The sequence below is a fragment of the Panthera tigris genome, chromosome A2 (genome assembly GCF_018350195.1).
Source record: "Panthera tigris isolate Pti1 chromosome A2, P.tigris_Pti1_mat1.1, whole genome shotgun sequence".
Classification (NCBI taxonomy): domain Eukaryota; kingdom Metazoa; phylum Chordata; class Mammalia; order Carnivora; family Felidae; genus Panthera; species Panthera tigris.
This window is the reverse complement of record NC_056661.1, coordinates 81,880,191-81,896,701: the sequence shown is the minus strand read 5'-3', so window position 1 is coordinate 81,896,701 and position 16,511 is coordinate 81,880,191. Positions and strand designations below refer to the sequence as shown.

At 37.3% G+C, this 16,511-nt stretch overlaps 1 protein-coding gene across 1 annotated transcript in view; it reads left to right on the top strand.

Moving 5' to 3' along the window:
- The window catches only part of MAGI2 (membrane associated guanylate kinase, WW and PDZ domain containing 2), a 1,321,708-nt gene that overhangs the window by 1,123,653 nt on the left and 181,544 nt on the right, over nt 1–16,511 (top strand). Inside the window, exons 11-12 of the mRNA XM_042965265.1 lie at nt 7,942–7,973; nt 14,273–14,462. Of these exons, the coding sequence (XP_042821199.1) occupies nt 7,942–7,973; nt 14,273–14,462 (222 nt within the window). The remainder of the gene's footprint in view (nt 1–7,941; nt 7,974–14,272; nt 14,463–16,511) is intronic.

Genomic DNA, 16,511 nt, shown 5'->3' with positions numbered 1-16,511 from the left:
CGGAAAAGGAGACATTAAGAATGACTTTCAGGTTCCTGTCTTTGAAACTTGGAAGGGTGAGTGAAATTTACCAAAATGAGGAACACAGAAGTGAAGATTTGGGGAAAAAAGATCAAGGTTTCCATGATCACCATGTTGAATTTATGGTGCTTGTGAGACACCCACAACTCAATAAATATTTAATGTTGATGTAAAGTGAAACAGACATTTAATCTTCCTTAAATTACTAAAAGATGTTCCTAGATGCGTTTCTAAAAAAAAAAAAAAAAAAGATTTTGGATGCTATTCATGCATCATTAAAAAAAAATATTACTCTCAGAATTGAAATTTCCTATTGCAAGTATTGATATCCTTCCACATTTTCTCTGCCAGTTGTTTACAGCATGCTATAAACATACAGAGCATTTATCTCTTCATTGCTCTTGGTCCTGTTCAGAACATAAAGAAAAACCCTTTGTAGTGGTTCATATTTTCTGCAAGCTTCACCTCACTCTGAGTTTTAGCCTCCCTGACACACTTCTTCCTCTTCCTGTGCATTCCTTTATTCCTGTTCAAGGCTATTCACCTGGCCTGCTTTATTTTGAACACATCCTTTATGTAGCTGAGTTTATCAGAAGACAACATGTGCAGGCTTATCCTTTCTAGATGCTCACTGGGATTACTTTAAATGGTCAGACTGCACTCTCCACAAGGAACAAAGCCAGGGGGAAAATGCTGTTTGAAAAACAGCTTTATAGTGTTTATAAGAAAAACACTTTTATTTAGAAGATGCAGAAAGGATCATTTTTAAAGCATTGCAGAGAAAGCTTCAGCTTACCACATAAGAACAGATTCTGGCCAAAGATGGCAACCAACTTGAATTTTTCTTTGTAAATTATATCCCGTGCTTGATTGAAACTTGGTGACATGAGGTTTGGGTACCACCACCAGCAGTGTATCTTCCATGTTTGTGTAATGGAAAGGTTGGTTTTTTGGCCCAGGACACTTTCATTTAAAAAAAAAAAAGCCCTTTTCTGACTTCAGATAGCTTAAACAAATTATCTAAAGGAACTGCAGGGTTTAACCCATTTAATGAATTTTAATAAGACAGACGTGAATCAGTCAAAAGCCAGGGGGAAAAAAGTGACTAACATTGAACTAGTTTTAATGGAAATTAGCTCATTACCCTGCTGGCTTACATTTACCAAAGGCTGAATTTTTGATGGGAAATTTGCCAGGCTGTGGGATAATGGGAGGATCTTTAAATTAAAGATTAACTTTATTAGTGGTATTTTTCTCCCTCAAATTAGCCCTAACTGGAGATTCTAAAGTCCCTGGGGCTTCTTACCCCTTTAGGAAACTTCAAAAAAATGATTTCCTCAATTGGAAGACTTTCTAACAGTCCCTGAAATATTTTCAGCAATGTAGTAAGAACATGAGCTTCCTTTATTGCCTATAATCTTTTAGGAGAAAAGATAACTTTAGAGGTGGAAGGATTTGTGTGGGTGTCCAGATGAGCTTCCTGTACTCCAGCAGGACACCACAGAAACTGAAAAAGAAATTCTCTTCCTTACTCTTTCATTCTCTCTCACACTAATGCAATACGCACATACTTTTGTTCTGCCTTTCTTCTCTTTCGTCTTTTATTGCCTTATTTTTCATTTTTAAAAAATTAGGATGAAATATACATAACATAATATTTGCCATGTTAGTCATATTTAAGTGTACAAGTTCAGTAGTGCCAAGGACATTCACATTGTTGTATTTTCCTTCTTATTTAAGCAAAACAGAACACAACTTTTAATAAACCAGGGCATGGACAACTGCAGCGAAGCAGGTTTTTAATTCAAAGTAGTTCCTACTTCTTTTCTATCGCTTAAAGCAAAAATATAAAATGTTCCCCCTGCATCTCTATCATCTGCAGAATCCCCTATAAAATACATGAGACTGTAATGGCAATCTTCAAAACCAGAGTCATATGTACTTCAGTTGAAGAAGAATCCATTTCATATTTTGCAAATGGGAGTTCAGTATATCAAATGGAGTATAAAGATATATTGAAAGATTTAGTTCTCTTTCAGGAAATTTCTAGAAATCTGGAAAAATTGCCTTGGCATTATTCCAAATTGAAGATATCATGCTGAGACTCTCTGATCTGTTGTTCTTCATTGTATTTTGATCTCTTATTCAAATTGAGATGATTTTTTAAAGTTCATCATCTTGTTGCCGTGTGAAAATAAATAATAAAAAATCTTAACAAACAACTCACAAACACACACAAGAAAGGGGCTCTCCCTTCAGACCTACTGTAAATATATTGATAGGCTTTCATTCTGTGTATCATATGTCTGAAGTAGGTTTTGAAAAGAGCCATTTTGTGGAACATACCACTTGGGACAAGGCAGTGTTGCTAACCAGTCATCAAACAATTTGAAAATGGTCCTTTGTGACACGAACATTGGCCACAGAGTTCTGAATCACGTGAGGGGAAGCTTCCGTCGAGGCTGCTGATGGTCAAACAACCAACACAAGCCGATGATCTGCACAGCCAATGGAATGTTCTGAGGTTCCTCTAAAGCAAGATTTCAAGCAATAAAACATTGGGGGGGGGGGGGCGGGTGCAGGAAAAGAAGATCTTACCTATTTTCTCTCTCTTTTCTTTTTCTTTTCTTTTTTTTACTTAATTGAACAGATATTATCTTCAGTACACGTTACTACTGTGGTTTTGTTTATAAATGGACTTATATAAAATGGTCCGTTTTTAGGGTGTTCAGACCCTAAATGTCCCATTTAAATTGAATTTCAGATACACAACAAATTTTTTTTTTACTGTAACTATGTCCTACAATATATAGGACATATTATACTAAAAACAAAATCATTCATTCTCTATCTGAAATTCAAATTTAACTGGGCTTATTGTATTTTATCTGGCAAACATATTCCAGTTGCATTTGTTGACATGTAGAATTCAATTTAAATTTCTTTTTATATAATTCTTTTTTTTCTCACATTTATTCATTTTTGAGAGACAGAGCGTGAGCAGGGGAGGGGCAGAGAGAGAGAGAGAGAGATAGAATCTGAAGCAGGCTCCACGCTCTGAGCTGTCAGCACAGAGCCCGACACAGGGCTTGCATCCACAAACCATGAGATCATGACCTGAGCCGAAGCTGGACACTCAACCAACTGAGCCACCCAGGCGCCACCAATTTAAATTTCAATATGAAGTCAATGTTGTCCTCTCTTCCATTTTAAAGTACCAGAATTTCTCATCTAGGTATTTGCACTGGGCTTCTGTTTCTTTGCCCATCTCACTGTGCTTTTAGGTGCAGAATTAAAAATCCATTTTAGTTTTATTTCTGTTCTAAAAAAGACAGATTTTAGAAAAATAATTCTATTTTGGGCTTCATATTAAATGCATCTAAATTTTCTTACTAGCTGCATCTAAATTTTCCCCTTTGCTCTCTTATGTCCCTATTCATGTTGCAGATAGTTTATAACTGCACCGTAAATTCTTTCACTTTTGTTGTCTTTTTTTAAAATTTAACTTAATTTGATTTAATTTAATTTGTTTTATTTCATTTTATTTTTTAAAACCAGTTTATTGAGGTATTATTGACATAGAAAAAGTTGTACATGTTTAATGTATACAACTTGATGAGTTTGGCATTGTGTTCATCCATGAAACCATTACCATAGTCCATGAATATAAGCATATTCATCACTTCCAAAAGTTTCTTCCTGCCCTTCTATTTATTTGTTTGTTGGTTGGTTGATAAGAACACTAAACGTAAGATCTATCCTACTAGCAAATTTTTAAGCATATAATACAGCATTGGTAACTATCGGTGTTAATGCTATACAGATCTCTAAGATTTATTTATAATGTATAACTGAAACTTTGATTAATGTCTCCATTTCCCCCTACTTCCAGACCATGTCAAGTACCATTCTACTCTCTGATTCTATTAGTTTGACTTTTTTTTTATTTTATTTTTTATTTTTTAAAATTTACATCCAAATTAGTTAGCATATAGTGCAACAATGATTTCAGAGTAGATTCCTTAGTGCCCCTTACCCATTTAGCCCACCCCCCCCACAACCCCTTCAGTAACCCTCAGTTTGTTCTCCATATTTATGAATCTCTTCTGTTTTGTCCCCCTCCCTGTTTTTATATTATTTTTGTTTCCCTTCCCTTATGTTCATCGGTTTTGTCTCTTAAAGTCCTCATATGAGTGAAGTCATATGTTTTTTGTCTTTCTGAATGACTAATTTCACTTAGCATAATACCCTCCAGTTCCATCCACGTAGTTGCAAATGGCAAGATTTCACTCTTTTTGATTGCCAAGTAATACTCCATTGTATATATATACCACATCTTTATCCATTCATCCATCGATGGACATTTGGGCTCTTTCCATACTTTGGCTACTGTTGATAGTACTGCTATAAACATGGGGGTGCATGTGTCCCTTCAAAACAGCACACCTGTATCCCATGGATAAATGCCTAGTAGTGCGATTGCTGGGTCGTAGGGTAGTTCTATTTTTAGTTTTTTGAGGAACCTCCATATTGTTTTCCAGAGTGGCTGCACCAGCTTGCATTCCCACACTTTTGTTGTCTTAAGAGCGAGGATTAAATAAGTATGTTTGCATTTGTGTGCACACAAACGCATACTGATAAATCAGTACAGAAACATGGGTCATTATAAAGAAACTTTAATCCCACTAGGGAATATAATATGCCACTTTCTATAAAAGTAGGGGAAATAAAGGCCAGAAATAAACTAATATTATTATTATTATTATTTTAAAGAAATGTTCTTTTTCTATGAACTAGGTTCATAGCTCTGAAATGGTTAAGAAAGTTATCTAGATTCCCTGTTCTGTTTCCCTATGGAGATGCTTGGTGAAAAACGCAAAAGTCATACCCTCAGCAAACCAATTCTATCTCCCTTCTGTAATCTATCTCCAATGAGAACGATTCCAGAAAAAGAAAAATTGCAGAAATAAGGGTATTAAAGTTTTTTCTTTGTTTTTGGTGTTTTTATTTAAATATTCATTGGAATAAACTAGGTTCCCAGGAGGGGTCATCCTACAAAACAATATTGTAATTTATAATATATAATAGTTTGTCCCACACAACTATAGCATTTCTGTAAAAGTTATTTATATGTAGGGAAATCTCTTCTGATACTATTTCTTACTCCCTGAAATTACTTACTCCATAGGGAGCAACTTCGTTTTTGACAATGTCTCAGAAAAGGTAACTATTGCTTTAGACTGAAGGTTCTGCAGCACTCAGCATTAGAAATATTCCAGAAACTGCCATAATAGGAGGAGAAAGAAGTCTTGGATCATGCCAGTGGTCTGAGGTCAGACTAAATGAAACAGCCTTAAAAGAATGGGAAACCAAACTACCTCTGAAGAAAGGTGGTCAGATTAAATCTTCTTCTCTCCTTGTCTGATCTTGACCAGTGTCCCTCTTATGCCATTTTAGCTCCAGCACCATAACTGCTGAAAGGTCAGGTGATTACCCATTTTCCCTAGGAGGAATAATCATCTTTTAGTATAATGTCCCAAGTGGAGGTGAGAGCTCCATAACAGGGACCATTTTCAATACATTTGTATCAAAGTCTAAGCAACTCCCAGCACCTAACAAGTGTAAAACAGCAAATACTCAAAATCTGTCACAGTACTCCGGGAAGAAGGTGATGACACAAAGAAAGTAGAAGAAATAATTAAGTGTTTTGACATTGTGAGAACATATACATGACATCTTTTCAGAAGAACTGTTGCTGGCAATTCCATAATCAACAAATAAATTTTACCCTTCACTGAAAATAATGGTTAATGAGCCAATAGGTTACAATTTTTTTCATTGTATAATTAGTGGTCAATTTAGTTTTGTTGGCATTTTACAGAGTAAGTCAAGGAGATAAATGTATTTATCTGTAATTTTTCACTCTCAGCTGCTTCCAGAAAAAGATGTGATTAGATCCATATAATTAAGTTATAATCAAACCACATGTCAAACTTTTCTTCATTAGTTGGAAAGATAGATAAGAACTTATAGGGTATGTAAGAAGATGAGCTAATTCTACTAATCTCCTTAGGCAGGATGGTTCTTACACTTGAACATTAAATTTAACTCTGGGTTCCAAGCAAAGCTGAGAAACATGATAGATCACACACATTCCCTCTTTCCATAAAATGAAACATCAATTCTTCACAACGTGCATTGAGGTGCAGTTAGTATTTATTCCAGGCCTGAGTTGGATTGCTTAAGCATCTACATAATTATGTGTCCGGATTTCTGCAGATATTTCCTATAAATGGGTTACAATTCAACTATTACCATTTTATAGAAGTCCCAGTTTTATTTTTTTTCAATATATGAAGTTTATTGTCAAATTGGTTTCCAGACAACACCCAGTGCTCATCCCAAAAGGTGCCCTCCTCAATACCCATCACCCACCCTCCCCTCCCTCCCACCCCCCATCAACCCTCAGTTTGTTCTCAGTTTTTTAAGAGTCTCTTATGAAGTCCCAGTTTTAAAGGTGATAAACAGGGGCCTGGGTGGCTCAGTCGGTTGAGCGTCAGACTTCGGCTCAGGTCATGATCTTGCAGTCTATGAGTTTGAGCCCCGCGTCAGGCTATGTGCTGACAGCTCAGAGCCTGGAGGCTGCTTCGGATTCTGTGTCTCCCCCTCTCTCTGCCCCTCCCCTGCTCATGCTCAGTCTCTCTCTATCTCTCAATAATGAATAAACATTAAAAAAAAAATTAAGGTGATAAACACACAGTATGTGGCTTATTTTCAAGATTTCATTTTTATTGGGCATTTTTCAGATACCAGCTAACATTAACATGAGCAAAATTGTTATGTTTTGGCTTACTAAGGCCAGTATACATCAGCCGCCCCTACCTCCCACCATTATTTTTAAGTTTGTTTTCAGTACTTTTAAAAAAAACTGATACCATATGATAAAATAATAATGAAATAATAATAGAAGAAAAAAAGTAATCTATCTTCTGCTTTTCATTATCTTAATGGTCATTTGGATCACAACAGAAACAGCCCAGTCTGCATACCATTTGTGATAATAGAAATTGCTCAATAAATTGAAAAAAAACAAACATGGCTTTGTTGATACATGAGTCATTCAACTAACAAACATTTTGCACTGTTTCTTCATGCACATCATGGCTGGCACTAGCATAATAAATAGATAACTGCTCAGAGAAGGTCTCCATGGGAAAACAGTCCCCAAAGAGTTATTCTTTTATACACTAGAATTTGATTCATAATATAGGTTAATTTTTTTAATTTTTTTAATGTTCATTTACTTTTTGAGAGAGAGAGAGGGAGACAGAGCATGAGCAGGGGAGGGGCAGAAAGCAGGAGACACAGAATCTGAAGCAAGTTCCAGGCTCTGATTGAACCATGTAGGTGCCCTGGTATATACATTATTTTTAAATTTAGGACTAATGAAACCTTGTTGATTGCCTTTTCACCACCTAAAGTAGGTACACAAAGAAGAATTATTTTTTATACTAAGAGAAGTTATTTACTTTTAAAAAGTTTAATGTCTGCCTCTATTCTCTCTGTTCCTCCCTTCCTCCTCCTCCCACCCCACTACCATTCTCTAGCTGTGGCTGGGACACAGAAATCCCTAAGGATGACTCCATATTAGGTCTTTAAGCAGCTGACTCCCATACAGTTACCTTCTCTGTGCCTCAGAATCCTCAGATGCCAAAAAGTAATGTTCTTGGAATCATTAATACAATTCCAATGAAATTATTTGGGTTCCTTACAGAAAACTATACAACCAGGCAGCATATTTTATCGTTATTGTTTGCTATTAACTAATTAAAGTAACTTGCAATCATTTGAATATCATGCCACCCATAAGTGGTAGCAAGTTATATTTTCAAAGTTCAAATATTGTTTTCTTTATTACAGGTTTCTTTTCTCCATGGAAAACTCCAAAGCCTGTAAGTTGGAATTCTTATGCTTCTTTCTTTATTTCTAGTTATTAATGCAATCCCATTAAATAAGATATAATTGGGTGATCTCAAAATCTTTTACCTCTGAGATTCTGCGATGTCAAAAGAACAAATCATGTGTCCCTTTGTCTTGTGCTTGTCACACAAATACAAAAATAACTTGTCTTACTTTCCTGTAAAGGCACTTCTGCCTGTTTTTTAATATACTTAGAAAATGAGCATTAACCCTATTCAGTATGGTGTACTGCAGAAACCTTTTGTTTTTTCCCCTGTCAGAAATAACTATATAGTCTTTATAACATGAAATTTTTAGAAACAATGCAAACTTGACCTACAAATTAAATCTGGTACATAAGAAATTTAGCTCTGTATACATTTATACATTTTTATATTTATATTTACATTTTAATGTATGCAGAGCTAAATATGTGTGTGTGAATATTCCAGAGACATATATGTTCTACCAAACCTGGCAATCACTCAACTTCTGAATCTCCTTCAGAAACTGGTCATCTCCGCCATCACCTAATCTCTCTGGGCCTAGTTGCCTCATGAATCATCCTGAAATTTGATGCCAACATAGGAAGTTTAAATTATCTTTTTGTGTGGCTAGGTCAGCCAAGTCAGTTTCACAATTAGAAGGGTTTTTTATTTGCCGTTAGATTGGAGCTTGTAACTGCCCAAGTCCCAAGAGCTGGGGTGGTTTTCTGGGATCCCATTTCATGGTATGCTAGAATACAGTACTCTACCTGGAATGCCTAAAACCCACAACTAGAGCAGAACTGTAGCAAAGTGATGATTCAAATCCAGAAATAAAACTTGGGGAATCCTGTCTCCCACCTACTTCTTTTCTTCCATCTCAAATTAAGCAGCTCAGATGAATGTGGCCCCAAGTCTGGCCAGTGAGCAGGGAATTCTTGAATTAATTTATGCTTCTCTTATTTCTTTTATTGAGGGAATCTTTAACTGCTTGATATTCTCATTTTAGAAATGGAGGTTAATATAATTTTGCATACTTCTCAAGTATAATAATTGGTTTCATTAAATATCATGCCTTAAAATGGTTTGAAGATGTGAAAGGAAAGCCCTGTAATATGTCTGAGCTCCAGGTTTCTCTCAAAGAGACATGGGCCAACCAAGAGCTGGAGACAAAGAACTGATGTGTCAGGGCTGCAAAATATCCTCACCAGACATGTCCTCATTTAGGATTGGGCTCATGTGGCCACAGAAAATACCAGATGGGGAAAGTAGACCTATCTGGGTTTAGCAAACCATTTCATGATGCACATGGTTTGGAAAGAGGTGTTTTTAAAATGTTTTAAATGAAATTTGTTTTATCATGGCCAAAATTTAAATAATTTCCTTTCATCACCAAAGTTAATCTGTGCTCTGTGTCTAGATACATCTTTATCTAATTTAACAAGGAACCTTGAAACTTCATCATGGTGCTACAATTATGCAATTTAATGATTTCCTTATATGTACCATGTTTATACAAATAATGCCATTTGACATAATTACAGCATTTGCTGTCATTACAGTAATGACATCCATAGTCAATAATTCCAAAAAACATTTTATAGAATTCAATTTACAATTAATCTTGAGTCCATACATCCCTACGAAAGCTAAGGCTTGGACTTCCAGGTTCAAGGCTGAGTGAGGATATAAGACTGTTGAATTAATGTCCTCCATGTATCTGCCAGAAGTTCTTTAGACTAAGGACTATAATGAGAGGCAGTGCGATATACGTTTTAGGGTGCAGGCTCTGAAGGCACACTTCCTGGGTTCGAACTTTGCTTCTTCTCCTTACTAGCTGTGTGACTTTCAACTAACCGCTTAAGTCATCAGTATCTCAAGTTCTGTCTGTAAGATGGGGACAATAAGAGTACCCACTCCTATAGTTATTGTTAAGAGTCTATCAGCTAATCCATGTAAAGTGCTTAAAACAGTGCCTCTACATATTGAGCTCAAAAATATAAAGTACTGTCATCCTAGAAGCAGACCCTCCATGCATAAAACCTTAATAAATTAATGACTCTATAAAATGAACATAGTTTGCTAAGGTATTCCTTTAAACAAATATATAAATATATGCCCACAGTATATGGATTTATAGACTCTCTCCTCTGAGAAGGATTAACACCATCTGTACTCAGATTAAGGAAATGTTATTCTGAGTGAGATCTCTCCTCCTTCTGGTCTTGTGTCACTTGCCTACCCTCTTCTATTCTATAACTCTACATTATAAACTAATCCACATTGAGATAGTCATTTTCTTTGTAACAAGTAATACACTAATTATAGTGAGTTCTCCTGCTTTCCATCTGGAAGGGATCCAAGTTCATTCTTCAAGGACAGAATCAAGCCAAATGCCTTCACATCCCATCCTTGCCCTAAAATAGTGAAGGGAGGTGTTTAGACTACACCAGCTTCTATATGAAGCAAACAGTTTCTAAATAGATTACTTCATGTGAGGTGAGAGGCTGCCTTATTCACACTCTCACTGTGCACCCCAGATCAGAAGTGGGGATCAAAATACTAACTGCATCATGATTAGTTTATCCTATTTTACCATTTGAGGCCCTGTCATGGACTATATGTCCACTGCTAATTCAATGACTGTACCTTCAAACAGTCGAGGATTCATTCATTTACCAAGGCCTGCAGAGATACAAGGTTTCTCCCAGATACTGAAAGCAACTTCATTTCCATTTTCCTTACTCTAGTGAGATATTTATAAATACCTGCCTAGCTATGGACACCACTGGGACTACACAAGGCCAGAAGCCTGTGAGAGGTAAATGCCTGGCAGGTAGCACAACTCTAGAAAGGTCAAGGTCAGGAAAACACTAGGTAGAGCAAGTGATGCCCAAGGGTCTGGGCAATGGGACAGGGTCAGAACCTAGGGTGTTCAAGAAGGTTGAGAAGAACAAATGAGCCGAGCATCCCAGCTAGAAAGCAGAAGTCCAGAGACTAAGTTGTCTGAGAAAGAAGTCAACAGAGTGCACCCTTCAGAAGATGCTGTCAGACCAGCACATCAGCCCCAGTGAGCAGGGGGGTGGCCTCTAATTCCAGGGAGGGTGGTCTGCTCCATGGTCTTTTGCGTCAGAGCCAACAAATAACAATCCAGGGGTGGGGAGCTATAAAGACTGTGAGTTTGCTTCTTCAGTAATTTCATGGGCACAGTAATTTTCTGCTCTACAGTCTCTTGAGAAACCCTGACAGAGTGGCTCAAGGATTGATAAATGTCACAGCAAGATGTGAACACTTTACTAAGCATAAACCAGACTCTTGACTAATTCCCCTGTTTCTGTGCTACAAAAATTGTAGAATTTGTCAATCTGCCCAAGTAACCTTCCCAGCAGTGCCCAAACCATTATTTGTTCTGTAGTTTTAAAAACGTTTTCTAGAAACACTAATATTTCACCTGAAACATGTTTGCTCCCATGACTTCACACAAGTGATACATATACCACAAGACCTATGTGAGTATCAGTTCAACCTCAGTAGAAGACAGGAGAAAGAAATCGACATTTGCTGAAGCCCTATGATGACAAGTGGGATTCTACAGCTACTCAGTCCATATATCTAATTTATTTACTTTTTAGAATTTAGTATCTTATGTTCAGAAACAGAAGGGAGAAAGTCACAGCCAGAATCCCATCACATGATACCTATGGCCAGTCATTTTAACTGGAAAAAAAAAAAAAAAAGAATATGACTTTAGCTACAAATGTGAGACTTCCCATCATAGCAAAGACATGGAGAATAGATGAACAAAGAAACCTAGGATGGCTTCCTAGATGAATTTTACCATAAAATTAATTAATGGCATACATATTTAAAGATTTTTATGAAGTGGGACCAAAAGACCTACTGAGCAGAATATTAGCTAAAATTCTAAGCAAATTTGCCACTTATTCCATGTATTATTATGTAAACAGCACTCCCATTATAGTTACAAATTGGTTTGACCCAGGGTCTGTCGCTAACAGCAGCTGGACTTCTTTGCGCTCTTGAGATTATGTTTAATATTAGGGAAATGAACTCAACTAGGGCTTTTCCAGCCTCGTTAGGTAGAGAAATTTTGTTTAAATGAAATCTTGGTCAGTAGCCCATATAGAAAACAAATTAAAATGAAGCCATATGTTTTAGTCCCTTCAGACTGCTGTGCCATAGACTGGATAGCTTATAAACAATAGCAATTTATTCCCCAGAGTTCTGGAGGCTAGAAGCCCAAGATCCAGCTGCTGCCATATTCAGTGTCTGGTGAGAGGCCTCTTCTGAGGCGGCCATATTTTCTCTGTTATGTCACCTGACAGAAGGGTCTTCTAGACTCTGAATCTCCTTTATTAAGGCATTCATCCCATTCACAAGGGCTCCACCCTTATTGCCTCCCAAAGGTGCCACCTTGGGTGTTAGAATTTTGACATATAAATTTGGGGGGCAGGGAACACAAACATTCAGACCATAGCACCAATCTTTTTGAGAGGAAGGTCAGTGACCCATTTCTTTCATAGTCTGATGACTCACTCAACACCTGACATAGTCTCAGGTAGGTGAGCAAGTCATGGGGAACTTTGCAAGTCACAGTGATATGCACAGTATGTGGGACCTCACATCCCCTCCAACTTTTAAATATTTATAATTGATAAATCAGAGCTCATGTAGGAGCCCTGACCAAGATGTAGCCAGTATGGAAACAAAAGCAGGGCAGTGCAGTAAGGGACAGAAAGTTTTAATCCTGCCAAGTTCAGAACAGTGTGTATCAAAGCTAGTTTGTTTGTGTTTTGAAAAAAAAAAAAAAAAAAAGAACAGTTATGAGTCAACCAGATTTGGAAAAAAAGAACAGCTGACTATATTTTATTGATGATTTAATTCATTCATTAAATTAACATTTTCTGAGCACTTATTTTGTGTTGGTAATACAACAATGAGAAAGACTATGTCCCCTGTAGGATCTGTCCCCATCATGATCTATTTGAGGAGACATAGGTAGACTTGCCATTATAGTTGAGCATCATGAATTTTGGGTGTGACTTGTAGGTAGAGGTGCTGTGGGAACATCCAGGAGGGACATGTAACCAGTTCAGGAATGGTCATCAAAGGCTTTCTAGAAGAGACATCTCATCTGAATCTAGTAGCCAGGTAAAGTGAGGATGGGAGGTGAAAAAGTAGAAAATGACTAAACTTTGCAGGTAGAAGGAGAAATTAAGAAAGTGTGCAAGATTCAGAGGCAGGAGAGAATCTGATGGATCCTACGGAATGAGAGGAGAGACCATTAGAGAGTATGAGAACAAAGAGCAGAAACTAGTTCATGAGGAGCCACTACTGCCCCTGGAGGAGGTTAGCCTTTAGCCTGAAGAACACACTGACCCAATGCAAAATTTTAGACAAAGGCTAATCTAATCTGAGTTTTACACAACGCGGGTTTATTCAAAGCAAAAAAGTCTAAGTTGAGTTTGAATCAGTTGATTATTGAATGAAGGTGAAGTTAGCATTGCAAACAGGTGATCTCAGTTAACTGGCTTTCTCTTCAACAAAAGGGTATTGGCCTCTGCCTTATCTACCTCAGGGGGCCATGGTGCAGACCAAAGAAGGTAACATGTGTGAAAAAAACATGGTAAACTGGGAAGTGTCCTTTAGATCTTTAATAAATTATAGTATTAGCAATATCAGAGTAGCATTTGGGGGAAGAAACTGCCACATCAGCAGTAAATGAAGCTTCACAGAAGACTTTGAACAATTCATAAATCCCAGATGGTTGTAATATTAGTTTAAGTTGTAAGGAAAGTGACCAAATGTTCAGGTATAGGAGATTATCGGAATATGCATAGGTGTCAAAAGGATACATGTAGACTACTTTATTCTCTTCTGTCTCAGTAAAAATGGTGTAATATATCAGGGCCAATACCATTTTCTACACACAGACACGGAAAGTTATCTTGAGATACATGTTATCTTTATTGTATAAGAGGGGGGAAAAAAAACAGACTCAGAGAGATTAAGTGATTGGCTGAAGATTACCAGCTAGTAGGTAACAAGGTTATATAAGCTTGCATTCAAAAGTCAGATACCACTTGTATTTGGTACAGTCTATGGTACTTTAATATAGAGAAATAGAATCTTTTCTCACACTTATTCCAGAGTTTGAAATGTTCCATGGAAGAAAAGTCCACAGGGCAAGAAAGTCTAATGTAAAGGTGAGGGTTGCAGTATGTGACAAGGGAAATAGCAAGAAAAAATTCATTCTTAGCTATTTTCTGTTCTCTTTCACTTTCCAGATAATGGACCGATGGGAAAATCAAGGCAGTCCTCAAACGAGTTTATCTGCTCCGGCCATACCGCAGAACCTGCCCTTCCCACCCGCCCTTCACAGGACTTCCTTTCCTGACTCAACAGAGGCCTTTGACCCAAGGAAGCCTGACCCATACGAGCTCTACGAGAAATCTAGAGCGATTTATGAAAGTAGGCGTAAGTGAAAGCCACGTAAACCAAGGGTACATTAATAATAGCTGAAGCCTTGCCAGGAGATATATTGAAGCTGAGATGATCTGGCATAATTTTATATTCTGTGGTTCAAAAAGTATCTCAAAAGTAGAGCCAACTGATCTAAACTTTTCTTTAAAAATAGCTTATACCTTTTGGGTTTATAGTTTATTTTCTACTGTTTTACCTCTAAGCCCCTGAGGAAAATGAGGAATGTATTTGGTGGGAAGGATGGGAGTCAGAGGATGTGGACAATTTTGTTTAAGTCACCAAATAGTAAGATAAATGTTTGGGATTTTTATGTGTAATCTGGTCTTGAGTCTGAAGCTTAGATTTTTTTTCTCAGAGCCTTGAATGCAATCACCAAAGAATTTAGGGCCATGAGTACATGTTAGCCAAATCTTCCAGTTCACAGTCATGAAAGTAATGGTTCTGTAAATAGCACAGATCTGCATGCCAATCATTTCTACCTCCAAAACTTCTCCTTCTCATTTAACACAGTGGGGCCTCTTTACTGCAGTGGGGCCCATGTAGTCATAAAATATCGGGTATGTGCTTGTCATCCTATTTGAAGGTCCTCTAAAATTATTTCATTGTACTTTATAAATATTAGAAAACAAAGGTTTTTAATATTGCATATGCATTCATTGTGCCTCTTTCCACCATCTGACAGGTCTTCTCTTCCAAATGTTAGAGGACAGGAATATGAACGTCATGAATGTATAATCTATGAGAGAAATACACAGTATAATATGATCCATATGAATGGATCAAGAAACCTAGCCTAGTGAGAAGGTTATGGTCCCAGGCACTTCCTTTCACAGTCTACCATAAATTGATTTCCTTTGTCTCTGTGTTCCACCAATGTCTTCTCCCCAACTTTATCACCTGAAACATGAATCACAAGTTTTAGATGGTGTATGACCTTAGAGAATCTGAAATCTGTTTATTCTTTACAAGCTCAGGGGCTGAGAATTATGCACCCAACTGGTAAGGGGAAGAGTTGACATAATACCTTTTCCTCATCCTCTACAACTCTCAGTTAAAAGCAATTTTCATTGATAAAATAGTTGGGACAGCAGGGCATGCATTGAGAAATGAACCCCCCCCCACACACACACACACACGTACCTTTATTTTAAATAATCAGCTATGACAGGGTTCCCATATTTCATTGTTCCCCTTCTGGATGAACAACTGAAAGTCTTTAAAGGATTGTGTAGTTAGAATTTTTTTGCTGTGATAGAATAAGAACAAAGTAGTATATTTAGCTGTATAATACAGAGTATGAAATCAAGGTATTAATGGTCATTAAAATAAAAAAAAATTGAAAAGATTTCAACACAGTTGAAATACAACACAGTTTGTACCTTTTCTGCTTCACTATCCAAGTATTTATTGAATACCCACTTTACTCTCAGTACCATGGAGAGATACCCAAGACAAGTATTATGTGTTGTTCCCACAAATTTAACTAGGGAAGTAAGAATGTACAAACGGGTGGAGATCAAGATACAGTAGAAGTTCTAACTTGGAGGATGGAAATGGAAATGCAATGCAGGATTAAAATATCATCATCACATCCTTGGCTTGTTTAATTTTTGGTACTTTTAGGGAGCTTCAGGAGATGCTTCCTTCTGTTTCTGTCCCTTCATTAATTATTTGCTCTCATTCTTCTAAGTTTCCTGACCCAATGCAAGCCTTTATTATTCAGGACAAAGGCAGTGTTGCCATTTATTCTGTCTTCCTTCATGGTGTCTGATACTGTGGTGCCCTCAGTTTCTGAGCAGGAATTGTGTGTGACCTTCTTTTCAACCCTAAAAGAATTTTGATTTCTTTATCCAGCCCTTGCAATGCTGTTTCCGTTCATTGCCTTTCCGCTCCTCACCTGTAACAATCCCAGCAAACCAGTCCACCTTAACCTCCCCTGGGAGCTCTTTCTCCCTTTGCTTCTGGCAGCCACACCAATAACCAACAGTCTGACTCTCGCCCCAGCCCCCTCTGCCCCGTCAGTGCCCCGCTGATGCCACTGCT